Consider the following 14,660-nt stretch of genomic DNA (forward strand, 5'->3'; position numbering starts at 1 on the left):
AGTAACCTGAAACACCTGACCAGAGGAGCAATCAGGAAACAAGACTTTTTCAAATCTGGGTGGAGGGAAGTTTTGGGTGTGAGTTCTTTGTTCTTTGTCTTGTGTCTGTGCCCTCTCGGCTCTGAGAGTGATTTTTCTATCTCCAGGTTTTCTAATCTTCTGTTTCCAAGTTGTAAGTACAAGGATAGTAAGACAATAGGTTTATATTGTTTTTTTGTATTTATATGTGTGTAGTTGCTGGAATGTTTTAAATTGTATTCTTTTTGGATAAGGCTGTTTATTCATTTTTCTTTTAAGCAATTGACCCTGTATATTGTCACCTTGATACAGAGCCTATTTTAATGTCTTTTTCTTTCTTTTTATATAAAGCTTTCTTTTTAAGACCTGTTGGAGTTTTTCTTTAGTGGGGACTCCAGGGAATTGAGTCTGCAGCTCACCAGGGAATTGGTGGGTGGAAGAAGTCAAGGGGAAAATCTCTTTGTGTTAGATTTACTAAGCCTGACTTTGCATACCTTCTGGGTGAGGGGGAAGAGAGATTAGATCTCTCGGTACTTGTGTTTCCAGGATTGGAAACAGGGAATCTCCTAGGGTCGTCCAGGGAGGGGAGCCTGGGAGGAAGTAACAAGAAAAAAAGGGGAGGGGGTTATTTCCCTTTGTTGTAAGACTCAAGGCATCTGAGTCTGGGGATCCCCTAGGGAAGGTTTTGGGGGACCACAGTGAGCTAGGCACTGTATAATTCCTAGCTGGCAGCAGCAATTACCAGGTCCAAGCTGGTAACTAAGCTTGGAGGTTTTCATGCTAACACCTATATTTTGGACGCTAAGGTACAGATCTGGGAAGAAATGTTATGACAACTGTGCATTACATACACTTAAACACTCACACAAGTTATTTTCTTTGTTTCAGACAGACGGACCAAGTGAAGTTGAAGTAAAAGAGAAGTTTTGGGCCATATATTTGCTTCGGAGGTGGTTCCCTCCAGGGGAACGTACTTAACACGCAAGACTACAGATGGCAGGCAGCAGGACTCTCAGTAAAGGCATCCAATTCATATTGGAGTCATGAAATACTGCTTTTATTACACGACAGGAAGCCATACAGAGATACCAGATATCAACACGGGTTGACTTAAGTTTTGAGTCACAAGGCAAGCCATCTCATGTAGCTTATTTGGAAGCAGATACAATGGCTTACTCTTCATTAGGGTATGGTAAATTTGATGATTGAAATGAGACTTCAAGTGTTTTCCATCTCCATTTTCAATGTAATATCAATTTTACATAATTTTCTTCAAATAATATCCAGGTTTTTTGCATCATTGCTTTACACACAGCTCACACGGAGGAGGAAGGCTGAACAACAGGTCTTTGCAATGTTTTACACTAAGCCCAAGAAACTCAATATCACAATCACCTGTCAAAGAAGTTATTCCATTTATAAAAATAAGTGGATTTATTCTAAAGCATTGGTAACTGCTCAGACTTCAGAGTAACAATCATTCTTCATTTGTACTTTCCCACCCCAATTACTACTGCTCCTTAGAAGCCATCTACTATATAAGACCAATATTTTTCTTTACAACATCCACATCTCAATCCATACATCTGATGCATCAGTATGGGACATATTTCAACAGCATTCATTTCTAACTACACAGAATGTGCATTAGTCATATACTGAAACCAGACAAGTTAGTAGCAGTCAAAGGGCCTTGTTTCCATTATGTTGTAAGCCAGTAACACCCTTCAAAACTCTCCTTTATTAAAATACTGATTGTGTATTTAAATGGAAAAATTCATCTTTCGTTTTCATGAAAACTCACCTGGTCCATGTAAAGTCTGTGGGTGGTGGATTTGCGTTAGCATTACACCGGAGCCGAACACGTTCTCTTCCAAAGAACCAGTTTCCATCATACCCAGTTATTGAAACTTCAGGGGCATCTATAAAATATGAGTCATTTCACATTCCAATATTCAAAGTACATTACTAAAAAGGAGACGTGCATTGCTTAGAATGATATGTCTACATGTTTTATATAACTAACAGTATGGCAATGTTTAATCTCCAATGAGCAATGGTAGTCCTACCTGGAAAGCCTAGGAAATTACAGGTATACATGGGTAGTTGGCATCAGAGGCTTAACATAAAGCAAATCAGTGGGCCCCATACGTTTTTAGTTTGTCTTTACGTCAACAATGTCAATTTTTAGCATAATGCAGTGCTAACTTCAATAGTTCAAATATACCAAATTCTGTGAATTAAAAAAAAAAATCATATTACACGGTGGTAAATGATGAATTGCACATACGACATGGATAACTTCTGGCTAATAATTTATACTGTAGTAGGTATCTGCACTGTGCCTGCTGTGACAGGGTCAGGCCAGAGGGCTACAGGACAGTGATAAAAGGCAGATATATTAACCCCAGGTTAAGTAGTTCCCTTTTCCCTGGGTAAGGTAACAGGGAAGGTCCCAGAACAATCAGGAGCTTTCTGGAAACAATTGAGGCAAACAGGCTGATTAGAACACCTGCAGCCAGTCAAGAAGCTGCTAGAATCAATTAAGGCAGGCTAATCAGAGCACTTGAGTTTAAAAAGGAGCTCACTTCAGTTTGTGATGTGCGTGTGTGGAACTGGGAGCAAGAGACACAAGGAGCTGAGAGTGAGAGGGTGTGCTGCTGAGGATAAAGAAGTTGTTTGGAGGAGGCCATGGGGAAGTAGCCCAGGGAGTTGTAGCTGTCATATAGCTGTTACAGGAGGCACTATAGACAGCTGCAATCCACAGGGCCCTGGGCTGGAACCCAGAGTAGAAGGCGGGCCCGGGTTCCCCCCAAACCTTCCAACTCCTGATCAGACACAGGAGGAGTTGACCCAGACTATGGGTTCCACCAGAAGGGAAGATCTCTGAGGTGAGCAAATCAGCCAATAAGTGCAGGACCCACCGAGGTAGAGGAGGAGCTTTGTCACACTATGTTAATACTACTAGTCCAACCAACAAGGAACTTTAGTGTACTCTGCATTTAATTTTGTTTTATTTCTTTTCAAAGGACTCAAAAAGCAACTAATAGTGATCGTGGCTCCCTATCTGAACCCCATCTTCCCAACTTCTTTCAACCACTCAGTCTTGCCCACAGAATCTCACACTAACCAAGCTGTAGAAAATGTCTGTTTTAAACACACACTTATTGGAAGGCTTCAACTGGGATACTTGAGGCAAATTCACAGTATTCTACAACACAATGTAAACACTGAAATATAATTGACACGCCAACTGAAAGGGTCTGCTACAGTAAAAAGTAAAAGTATAGCCCACTTAAGTAATATGAGGTCAGAATTCAGAGCAGGATAGTTGCGCTCAGTCCAGGACAGCAGGCTCAACTACTTTCTCCAAATGCAGGTGGTACGAAGGTTGAAAAGGAGAGCAGGGCTTGAAATCTCTCTCTCTCTCTTCCCCCTGAAGCTACATCTTCCCAACCCTTATATAGTTTAGCATTACTATTAATTTACGTTGGAGCCATATTATGGATATTGGTTGTTGCTAATGGGCTAGGCCAGAAAGGTTACATTATAGATACTGGCAATTTCCTATTAGGCCCGTCTCTCTTCAGCTATTTGTCATCAATAATGTAAGGATGCAGCTTTTTTCTCTCGAGACTGTGCACTAATGCAAATGACATGTAGGGAGTAGCAGTTTAAAAACTGGTAGTCTTCCTCAACAGGACTGCCTTAATATTCAGTTAATCTGTAGTTTATATTTACACATAAAAAAACCACCTTATGATAACGTCCTTCCTTATTCGCGTATCAGGGCACAGGGCTTGGATGGAGTATTAACAGTTCTCACAACTTGCTTCTTATTCTTATATTTTATTTATGACAACTCCGGTACAATACTCTACTCAGTTCAAGTGCAAAGATTCAGAACTCAGTTGAAGACTCTTAGTATACGTTGAAACAAAGCACTAAGCAGAACTGCTTCTCTATTCATGCTCAACACAATTTTAAAGACCACTAGGCAAGTTCTCATGAGTATGAAATCCCGTATCTTTTTGTAATTTGTTTTGGAAGGTGTTAACGTTTCTTTGTTTCTAACTAATACTGGGGAAAAGATGTGTAACATAGTCTAAAGTTCTTTCGAAATTCAATCACAGACATTAAAATCAGCCAATCCTCCAATACAGACTGTTCTAAAATTGTCAAAAGTTCATTGACTGAATAGAACATACTTGCCTTTCAAAAATGTTCTTTACAATTCTTACAAGTTGTTAATAGTGTGTTTACTTGATAGGATACTGTAAGACTATGTTAAAGGAGGTTGTGTATTACTTGGAATAAGTCATAATTTTAGTCTTTTAATACCATTTCAAATGTTTCTTGATTCCATGTTAACAATTTTACTATCAATGGCACTCTCAGACCATACGTTTATTTATTATGGTATTTCCCCAAGATGACTGAAGGCAAAAAATCAAGAATTATACTAGAGTCTCAACATCATTCCCATCCCAAATGCACCAGATCGATTGCCAGTGGTAACCATAAAAAGAAACAGTTGTTTAAATTTACTGAAAATTCTCTTTTGGTCATGTGTTTATGACACCAACTAGTAACTGGTGGTAAATATTTAATTCTTTGATAGAGCAGATTACAGCAAGGGGCCTGATGTTCAGTAAAGAGCGAAAGTATTTTTAAAATATTTTTACCACTCAGTTGCTTTTCTGAAGTAGTAATTAAGTTACTCTAACCCATCAATATTTTCTATTCTGAGATTTACATCCTACACTTCCTTTCCCCCCTCTCCTGCACACCCATTAGTGTGTTATAGTTTGTGTTTGAAAATTGATGCCTAAAGCTAACATTTTGAATCCTTAGGAACCCAAATTTTTCTGGACTTTTGAAAATTCTGGTCATATATTTGATGGCCCAACTTTAGGCATCCATTTTGGGTTACGTGGACTGAAGTTTGTTAACAGCATATTGAAATGACCAACATAGCATACAATGTAAGGTTATAAGAAATTCAGCTTCTTTATGGCAAATTACAAGTTACTCTTCAAAGGGGAGAAACTGACTGGAATTTATTTTGGGGTCAACTCTTGTCAAAGTCAGCAGGCCATCAGAGCACTGCATTATTAATGGTCAATCTAGGGAGATATGCTAAGGCCATGTCTTCAAACTGCAGTTTGCACTATGGGAGTGTGAAAAGAACTGCATGCCAAGTGCTGTACTTCTACTCCCCTGCGTGGATGCTGTGGGTGTGAACGAAGAGATTCCTAAATTCACACTAATGTAGTCCTGTTTTAAGAACCTCCTAGTTCAGACCCACAGTATCCACATGTGGCAGCTGCAGCTCAGCACTTGGTGAGCAATGATATTCACACTCTCACAATCCAAATGGCAAGGCATTGTAAACAAGCCCTACATTTGTTCGGGCTTTAGTCTGTGACCATCAAGACAGAGTTTTTCAAGCAGCCAGAAGTTCACCAGCAAAGGGCTAGAAAGAGGTCTTTTCTTGTTATATTTGTTAATGAACTAAAATTGAAGTAGTACATGCGCAACGCTTTTTACTTGTGATATGCTAACAATAGTAAAGATGTCCAGTATCAGAGGGGCAGCCGTGTTAGTTTGGATCTGTAAAAGCAGCAAAGGGTCCTATGGCACCTTATAGACTAACAGACGTTTTGGAGCACGAGCTTTTGTGGGTGAATACCCACTTCATCGGATGCATGACATAGGACGTAAAGATGTAGAATCCAAAACAATCTGGTCATACACAGAAATTTATTTGCTGCAATAATGACACAAATTTATAATTGGAGATATACTTATATCCTAGAACTGGAAGGGACCTTGAAAGGTCATTGAGTCCAGCCCCCTGCCTTCATTAGCAGGACCAAGTACTGATTTTTGCCCCAGATCCCTAAGTGGCCCCCCTCAAAGATTGAAATCACAACCCTGGATTTAACAGGCCAATGCTCAAACCACTGAGCTATCCCTCCTCCCCAACATTGCTAACAGATGAAAGCTCTGCAAATTTCTACAGCTGAGATGGATGGTGCAGTTATGAAATTATAAATATTATTATTACAAGGTAGACCTTAGGGTCAAATAAGGAGAGGGGCTTGGTAATTTATCATCTTCTGTCACTTGTTTCTTTTAGGGACATCAAGTTTAACAAACCAAAAAAAAAATCTCTATTAAGAAAGGAAACAAACTTCCAAGTGGAGGGATTCTCAAATTATCCACGCTCTCTCTAACACTCTGAGTAGTGTAGTGAGTGATCTGGTTAAGCACAGTTACCCCATAATATTTTTCATCATTGAAGTTCTTTGGGGATATCATGACTTGTATTATTCCAAATGTGACAGAAATGGCAACCATCATTCCAAGTATTTTTAAATACCTCAATTCTTGTTGAATTTTGCTTATAATAAGTCCCTGTAAAGCTTAAGAGGAGGAATTGAATTTTCAGCTTCAACATCTGAGTATTAGTCACATCTGTTAAAAAAAATAAGGGCCCATCAAGAAACATAAGAGGAATATAAATGGGTAATTAAACCAAGTTAATGAAAATGTAAGTGGCAATGTGTTTTGAGAAGCAGGGAACTGACTGGGTCTCAGGAGACCTAGGTTCTACTCCCAGCTCAGCCAGTGGCCTGCTGCAAGTCCTTGGTCAACACACTTCACCTCTCCGTAGCTCTGTAAAAGCAACAGTTAACTTGTTGTATACTTACATAGTATGTCCAATGTGTAAGGATATCTCAGTTCCTTTTCCAAAGCTGGATGCCTCACAACACAAGTTACGCGTCTTCCTGTAGCAAATTTGGTGGGTATGACTTTGTACCGAGCAACAACTGTCACGGTTTCATTTGGAAATAAAGTAGAAATGGATTCCACTTCTCCAAAACCTCCTTCCCACTCAATATCTGCACCAGGTTTTTCAGTGGCTGCTGTACAAATGGCTGCTATTTTTTTATTTTCACCATCTATTAAAGAGTTTGGTCCCTTTGTTAGGCTCACAGTCGGTTCAACTATCGAAATAAAAAAAAGTACGTTTTCAGTCAAGGCAGAAAAGTTGCATTAACCTCCCTTCAATTCCTGTATATAAAAGGACAAGTGCAGAGTCCTGCACTTAAGACGAAAGAATCCCACACACTGTTACAGATTAGGGACCGAATGGCTAGGCAGGAGTTCTGCAGAAAAGGACCTAGGGGTTACAGTGGACAGGAAGCTGGATATGAGTCAACAGTGTGTTCTGTTGCCAAGGAGGCTAACGGCATTTTGGGCTGTATAAGTAGGGGCACTGCCAGCAGATTGAGGGACGTGACCATTCTCCTCTATTCGACATTGGCGAGGCCTCATCTGGAGTACTGTGTCCAGTTTTGGGCCCCTCACTACAAGAAAGATGTGGAAAAATTGGAAAGAGTCCAGCGGAGGACAACAAAAATGATTAGGCGGCTGGAGCACATGACTTATGAGGAGATGCTGAGGGAACTGGGATTGTTTAGTCTGCAGAAGAGAAGAATAAGGGGGGATTTGATAGCCGCTTTCAACTACCTGAAAGGGGGTTCCAAAGAGGATGGATCTTGACTGTTCTCAGTGGTACCAGATGATAAAACAAGGAGTAATTGTCTCAAGTTGCAGTGGGGGAGATTTAGGTTGGATATTAGGAAAAACATTTTCACTGGGAGGGTGGTGAAGCACTGGAATGGATTACCTAGGAAGGTGATGGAATCTCCTTCCTTAGAGGTTTTTAAGGTCAGCCTTGACAAAGCCCTGGCTGGGATGATTTAGTTGGGAATTGGTCCTGCTTTGACCAGGAGGTTGGACTAGATACCTCCTGAGGTCCCTTCCAACCCTGGTATTCTATGATTCTATGATTTTATCCCCAATAACGTACAGTTACTAACTCATTTTCAAGGCAGATTTGTTTATCACAGCAGGTAAAGTTGATGACACAATGGATATTTAAAAGTAATCAGGACAATTGACAGCTCTGACATCCCTGTGCTGCACATTGCCAGGATGGACTGATTTAAAATCAAAGTGATAGAAGTTGAATTTTAATCAGCAAGCAAGAAATCTTGTTTTACTCTAGCTTTGTATGTGTACTTTATTTCCCCACCACCATCACCAAGGTAAGGTTGATGCTCATTCATTGGTAACCATTAGAACATGTGAACTGCAACTAAATACAGTCTTTAGGCTACATTTGGTGGGATTGCATTTACTAACCAGGAAGAGACACTATATTTTACACATTTACTTAAACAATTCTGTAATTTAACTTACATGTACTCAGTTTTTTAATAAATACCATAGAAATGCATGATGCACTTATTTACAACTACACATCTCCAGTGTGCTCTTAGAACCCAAATCTTCTTTGTTGTGTATTTCAAGTGCTATCACCTAACTAGATTCATAGATACCAAGGTGTTGTTTTTTTCCCTTCTGGGTTAGTTTGTTTGTTTCGGTTTTGTTTGTTTGCAGTTAAAGAGAAAGTAGTACTAAAGATCCTTGCTCCACAAGCTGTTAAACAAATCACACCTCGTTATGTTCTTCAGCCTACTTTCTTTGGTAGTTAACAGTATGACTTGTAGCATTATGCTCTGGCCATAAAACATTCTTTTCTCTTCTCTTCATTTATCTTTTTTTAAAAAATTATTATTAGATCTATATAGTTGTAAACCCAGGACAAATGGCTACAAAGGGAGGGGTAGCAATTTTTCCCAGAGAGGTTAAAAGTCCTCTCCCTATCCACTGAGGAGAGAGAGCCATGGGGAAATAAGGTTCAGCTGGAAAAGGAGTTACCAGGGAACTAATTAGGTTCAGCTGGCCCCAACTGCTGGAGACCTTTTTAAACCCTCCTTGGCGTGGAAGCAGGGGGGAGAGTGAGAGATGCTGTCAGCAAGTTAGGTGCATCAAGGCTCTGAAACCTTCCAGCAAGGAAGGCTGCCCTCTGTCTTCAGAAGGGGAGAAACCCAGCGCAAAGGACTGACTGAGGGAAGGATTAGCCACATCCTGTGCGACCGGGAAGGATTTTGCTTTGCCCAAACCTGAGTTTCCAAGGCTAAAAAGGACTGAGCCAGCTGAGGAGAAGCAGGTACTTTGCCACACCTGGTGTCAGGGGTGGGATGAGATAGTGAGTGAGGCTCTGTGGCAAGCCATCTCAGGGCAAGGTAAATCACAAAAAAAAAAATTTTAAAAATGGAGGACGTAGTGAAGGCGTTGATACAGGCCACTGCAGCTCAACAAGAGGCTACCAGAGTACAGGTGGCGGCTCAGCAAGAGTCAGTACGTGTCCAACAGGAGACAAACCAGTTGCTGATGAACCAGTCAGCTCAAGATCGAGCCACCCTGAATGAAGCAGTGAACCAGTTGAAAGCCCTGACCACGCTGATGCACGGGGCCCAGGGGACCCGGCTGCTACAGGCGAGCAACTATTTACAGAAGATGACACCAGATGACGAAATAGAGGCATATCTCCTTGCATTCAAGAGGATGGCACTGCAGGAGGCCTGGCCCCAAGACCAGTGGGCAGGCCTGCTGGCTCCACTCCTGTGTGGGGAGGCCCAGTAGGCCTACTTCGACATGACCAGAGAAGCAGCTATGGATTACCCCCAGCTGAAGGCGGAAATCCTGGCGAGGGCAGGTGTGATGCCGGCCATAAGTGCCCAGCCCTTCCACGAGTGCAAGTACCAGGATGACAAAGCACCAAGGTCCCAGCTGTTTGACTTGATCCACCTCACCCGGAAGTGGCTCTGGCCGAAGACCCATGGGCTGGAGAAGGTAGTGGAAATCCTGGTATTGGACAGCTACATGAGGGGGTTGCTGCCGGACATACATGGGTGGGTCTGCCAAAATGATCCCTCCTCTTATGATGAACTAGTTGCTCTCACAGAGAGACACTTAGCAGCCCAACAACTTTCTTGGACCACTGGGGAAGGAAGGCACCAGAATTGGAGACCAGTCCCTGCGCCGAGGCCCCGGTTTGCCCGAGCGCCAGGCCGGACAATGGAGGGGAGGAAGGAGGCGGAAGAGCAGCTAGCAGTCCTGGAGAAACTGGAAGACTGAGGGAGAAAGAGTCGGGATAAATCTCAGCAGCCTGAAAAATAGGGGGCTGCCCTGAGCGGGGTACCGATGTTATGCCTGTGGCGAATTGGGGCCTATCACGGCCCAATGCCCAAATCTAGGAAAGTCTATGCAATGTGAACTGGGAGGTATAGGGGGACCATGTGATCTAATAAGTCTAGTCGGAGTTGCGATGGTCCCTCATAGATACACTAGGCCCGCTAAGATGAATGGTAGAGAGACCACAGCATTAATAGGCTCGGGAAGTGCAATCACGTTAGTCTCGGGGGAGCTGATCAGGCAGGACCAACTATCCCAGGCCAAATGCTCAGGAATATTCTGTGTGCATGGGGATGTCAACTATTATCCAACCATCCCCGTAAGAACAGAAGATTTGGAAACCCCACTAAGCTGACGGTGGGAGTAGTTCCGAAACTTCCCTACCCTGTCCTTATCGGACTAGACTTCCAGGGTTTGATGGCCTACTCCCTGGTGACGAAGTAGAAGAAAATAATGACCCTGGGACCCAGAGTGTGGCCCAGATAGGTGATCCTCCCTCAGCCTTCCATGAGGTTAGCCAGAATTTGTTCTCCCCACCGGGGAAGTCCAGGAAGACTCAGAGGAAATGGAGGCTGGATAAAAGGAGGGGGACGAGGATCCTGACCCAGTACCAGAATTCTACACTGGCAGGGGAAAGAAGAGGCTCAACAGACAGTGGGACTGGGTCGGCCATCAACAACCCTATCGTTTGACCTGGTTCCCCAGGGGCTTTTCCCGAGGGGTAGACGGAGGTAGACCCCACCCCCCGAATTTGGACAAATGGGGACCGCACGTGGGAATTTTGGTCAGGATCAGGCCAATGATCCCATATACCACAATATTCATAAGGAAGTAGTCAAGGTAAATGGGGTTCCTGTGGAGGGGAGAGTTAAGGGCCCAGGGCCATATTATATGATTAAGAAGGATCTGCTATATAGAGTAGTCCGTGTCCAAGAGCAAGTCATAGAACAACTCTTGGTCCCCCGGAAGCATCAGACGGCCATAATGGATCTGGCCCACAGTCATCTGTTCAGGGCCCATCTAGGCGTAGATGAGACCCTTGATCGGATTCTATAGGGGTTTTTTCAGCCTGGCATTTATGCAGCAATCCGACAATATTGTACCTCCTGTCTGGAATGCCAGATACATGGGCCCTGACCACACTTAAGGGCCCCTCTGGTACCTCTGCCAATTATTGAGGTTCCATTTGAGCGAATAGCTATGGACATAGTAGGGCCATTGGAGAAGTCAGCCCAGGGACATCAGTACATTCTGGTAGTACTAGATTATGCCACCTGATACCTCGTGGCCATACTCCTGCGGAACACCATGTCCAAGACCATAGCCAAAGAATTAGTCCAGATTTTTTCCAGAGTAGGAATACCTAAGAAGATCCTGATGGACCAAGGGACCCCCTTTGTGTCTAAGCTGATGAAGGACCTGTGTACAATGCTCCACATATAGACTCTTAGAAAATCAGTCTACCATCCCCAGATCGATGGCCTTGTCGAATGTTTTAATAGGACATTGAAAAACATGTTACGGAAAGTGATTAGTCATGACGGGAAAGACTGGGACACCCTGCTGCCTTATGTGCTGTTTGCCGTATGGGAGGCTCCTCAGTCTTCCACTGGATTCTCCCCCTTCGAGCTGTTATATGGTCGCCACTCCAGGGGCATACTGGACCTGGCTAAAGAAGACTGAGAAGAACAGCTGAACCCGGGGAGAAACTTTGTAGAACATGTGCTGCAGATGAAAGACACAATAGCCCAAGTTGCCCCCCTTGTGTGCGAACACATGGAGAAGGCCCAAGGGGCACAACAGACATACTACAATCATCAAGCAATGATCCGGAAGTTCCAGGTAGGGGACTGGGTGACGGTGCTTATACCCACAGTGGACAGCAAGCTCCTGGTCAGGTGGCAGGGGCCATATGAGGTAATAGAAGCTATAGGGAGAAGTTGACTATAAGGTCCGACAGCCAGGTCGCTGGAAGCTGGAGCAGATCTACCATATAAATCTGCTGAAACTTTGGCAGGATAGAGAAGCTCTGGTGGTTACGCTGGGGGCACCATCCCTTAAAAGCAACCAGCCCGACCTGGTGGGAATATCCCCGGAGTTGACTCCAGAACAACGATCAGAAGTGATCAACCTGATCAAACGCAACCAGGATGTGTTCTCGGAAAAGCCAGGCAGGACCACTGAGGTGCACCATCGCATCTTCACAGAGCCTGGAGTGAAGGTGAACGTCAAGCCATACTGGATCCCAGAGGCCAAGAGAGTAGAGATTAGGAAAGAGGTCAGGAAGATGTTGGCCTTAGGAGTCAATGAAGAATCTCATAGTCAATGGTCCAGTCTAGTGGTTTTAGTGCCTAAGCTGGACGGCAGTATGAGGTTCTGCAATGACTTCTGCAAGCTGAATGAGATGTCTCGATTTGATGCATACCCTATACCCAAGATAGATGAGCTTATTGACCGATTGGGAAAGGCATGGTTTATGCCTACCCTTGACCTTACCAAGAGCTATTGGCAGATCCCCTTGGCCAAGGCTGACAAGGAGAAGACGGTCTTTACAACTCCAGAAGGACTATATCAGTACACCGTTCTCCCCTTTGGGTTGCATGGGGCCCCGCTACTTTCCAATGGCTAATGGACAAACTGTTAGGACTCCATGGAAAGTACACAGCAGCCTATCTCAACGACGTCATCATATATAGCCCCGACTGGGAGACGTGCATGGAGAAGGTAGAAGCAGTCCTGGACACCCTGAGGAAGGCAGGATTGACTGCAAATTCCTCCAAATGTTTGATTGGTGTTGCTGAGGCCAAGTACCTTGGGTATACAGTGGGGAGGGGCGTGGTGAAGCCCCAGCTCAACAAGTTAGAAGATATACAGAAGTGGCCCCAAGCACTCCAGAAAAAACAGGTCAGAGCATTCCTGGGACTAGTCGGGTACTATAGTTCCCCACTTCGCCACCAGGCCATGTCCATTAACTGACCTAACCAAAGCTCAGGGCCCAGACATAGTAAAATGGTCTGATGCAGCCAAAGCCACTTTTGCGGATCTGAGGACAGCCCTCTGCACAGACCCCATACCAGTAGCCCCAACTGGGGGAAGAAGTTTATCCTACAAACAGATGCCTCTGAAGTAGGGCTAGGGCGATGCTTTCACAAATGGTCGGAGATGATGAACACCCCGTCCTCTTCCTCAGTAGGAAGCTCCTACCTAGGGAACGGAAATATGTCATAGTGGAGAAGGAATGCCTGGCAATAAAATGGGCCATAGAAAGCCTCCGCTACTATCTACTTGGGCGGAGGTTTACCCTGGTCACGGACCATGCCAATTTGCAGTGGATGCACCAAAACAAGGACAAAAATGTGAGAGTAACAAGATGGTTTCTGTCACTCCAACCCTTCCAGTTCACAGTACGACATAGGTCTGGAACCCAACACGGCAATGTGGATGGCCTGTTGAGGGTGCACTGCTTTCCGACCCAAGTAGCCCAACCCCGTAGTGTTGGTGGGGGGGAATATGTGGCAAACCTAGGACAAATGGCTAGAAAGGGAGGGGTAGTAATTAGTCCCAGGGGGGTTAAAAGGCCTTTCCCTATCCACTGGGGAGAGAGAGCCATGGGGAAATAAGGTTCAGCTGGAAAAGGAGTTACCAAGGAACTAATTAGGTTCAGCTGGCCCCAACTGCTGGAGAACTTTTTAAACCCTCCTTGGCGTGGAAGCAGAGGGGAGAGTGAGAGAAGCAGAGAAGCTGCCAGTAAGATAGGTGCAGTAAGGCTCTGAACCCTTCCAGCAATGAAGGCTGCACTCTGTCCCCAGAAGGGGAGAAACCCAGCACAAGGGACTGACTGAAGGAGGGATCAGCCAGACCCTGTGTGACCTGGAAGGATTTTGCTTTGCCCAAGCCTGTGTCTTCAAGGCTAAAAAGGACTGAACCTGCTGAGGAGAAGCAGGTACTTTGCCACAATATGTGTGTGTGTGTGTGTGTGTGTGTGTGTGTGTGTGTGTGTGTGTGTGTGTGTGTGTGTGTGTGTGTATATCTATATCTATATATTTCTATATCTATATATAGAGAGAGAGAGAGAGAGAGCTATCAAGATAACATGCAAAAACTCAAGATCAGAAAAGACCTGAGAGATGCCCAAGAATCAATGACGTCCAGGAGGTTGAACTCGTATACATTAAGGGAAGCCTGTGAAGAAATTAAACTTTTAAGTGCAAGGAAATTTAGTCTACATACAAATGTCAAGCCAGTTACAAATAAGAGATTGATTTCACTCACATGCTGCAAGGTACTAACAAGGAATACCCAACTGCCCAACATTTTGTGAGTTCAGGTGTCCAGAGCATCTCTGCTGCAATTTAGATTTTAAATAAATAATTCTTACAGCAGTTAGTATTAACTTAAAGTCAATTTGTACATTTATAAATAAGGTTCAATTATGCATCCGCCCAGTGAATACAGTTAGCCATCCACCAATTCTTGACCAAAGATAGAATTCTTACTTAATCCAAGTGTAGTCTATTGCTTAAATA

At 43.8% G+C, this 14,660-nt stretch overlaps 1 protein-coding gene across 1 annotated transcript in view; it reads right to left on the bottom strand.

Moving 5' to 3' along the window:
- Nucleotides 1-14,660, bottom strand: part of LOC115642547 (nectin-3-like) — a gene marked incomplete at its 5' end in the record, with an annotated part of 62,742 nt that overhangs the window by 28,291 nt on the left and 19,791 nt on the right. The window contains 2 exon segments of the mRNA XM_030546171.1: nucleotides 1,819-1,940; nucleotides 6,735-7,031. Of these exon segments, the coding sequence (XP_030402031.1) occupies nucleotides 1,819-1,940; nucleotides 6,735-7,031 (419 nt within the window).

Source organism: Gopherus evgoodei, unplaced genomic scaffold (assembly GCF_007399415.2).
Source record: "Gopherus evgoodei ecotype Sinaloan lineage unplaced genomic scaffold, rGopEvg1_v1.p scaffold_41_arrow_ctg1, whole genome shotgun sequence".
Lineage (NCBI taxonomy): Eukaryota > Metazoa > Chordata > Testudines > Testudinidae > Gopherus > Gopherus evgoodei.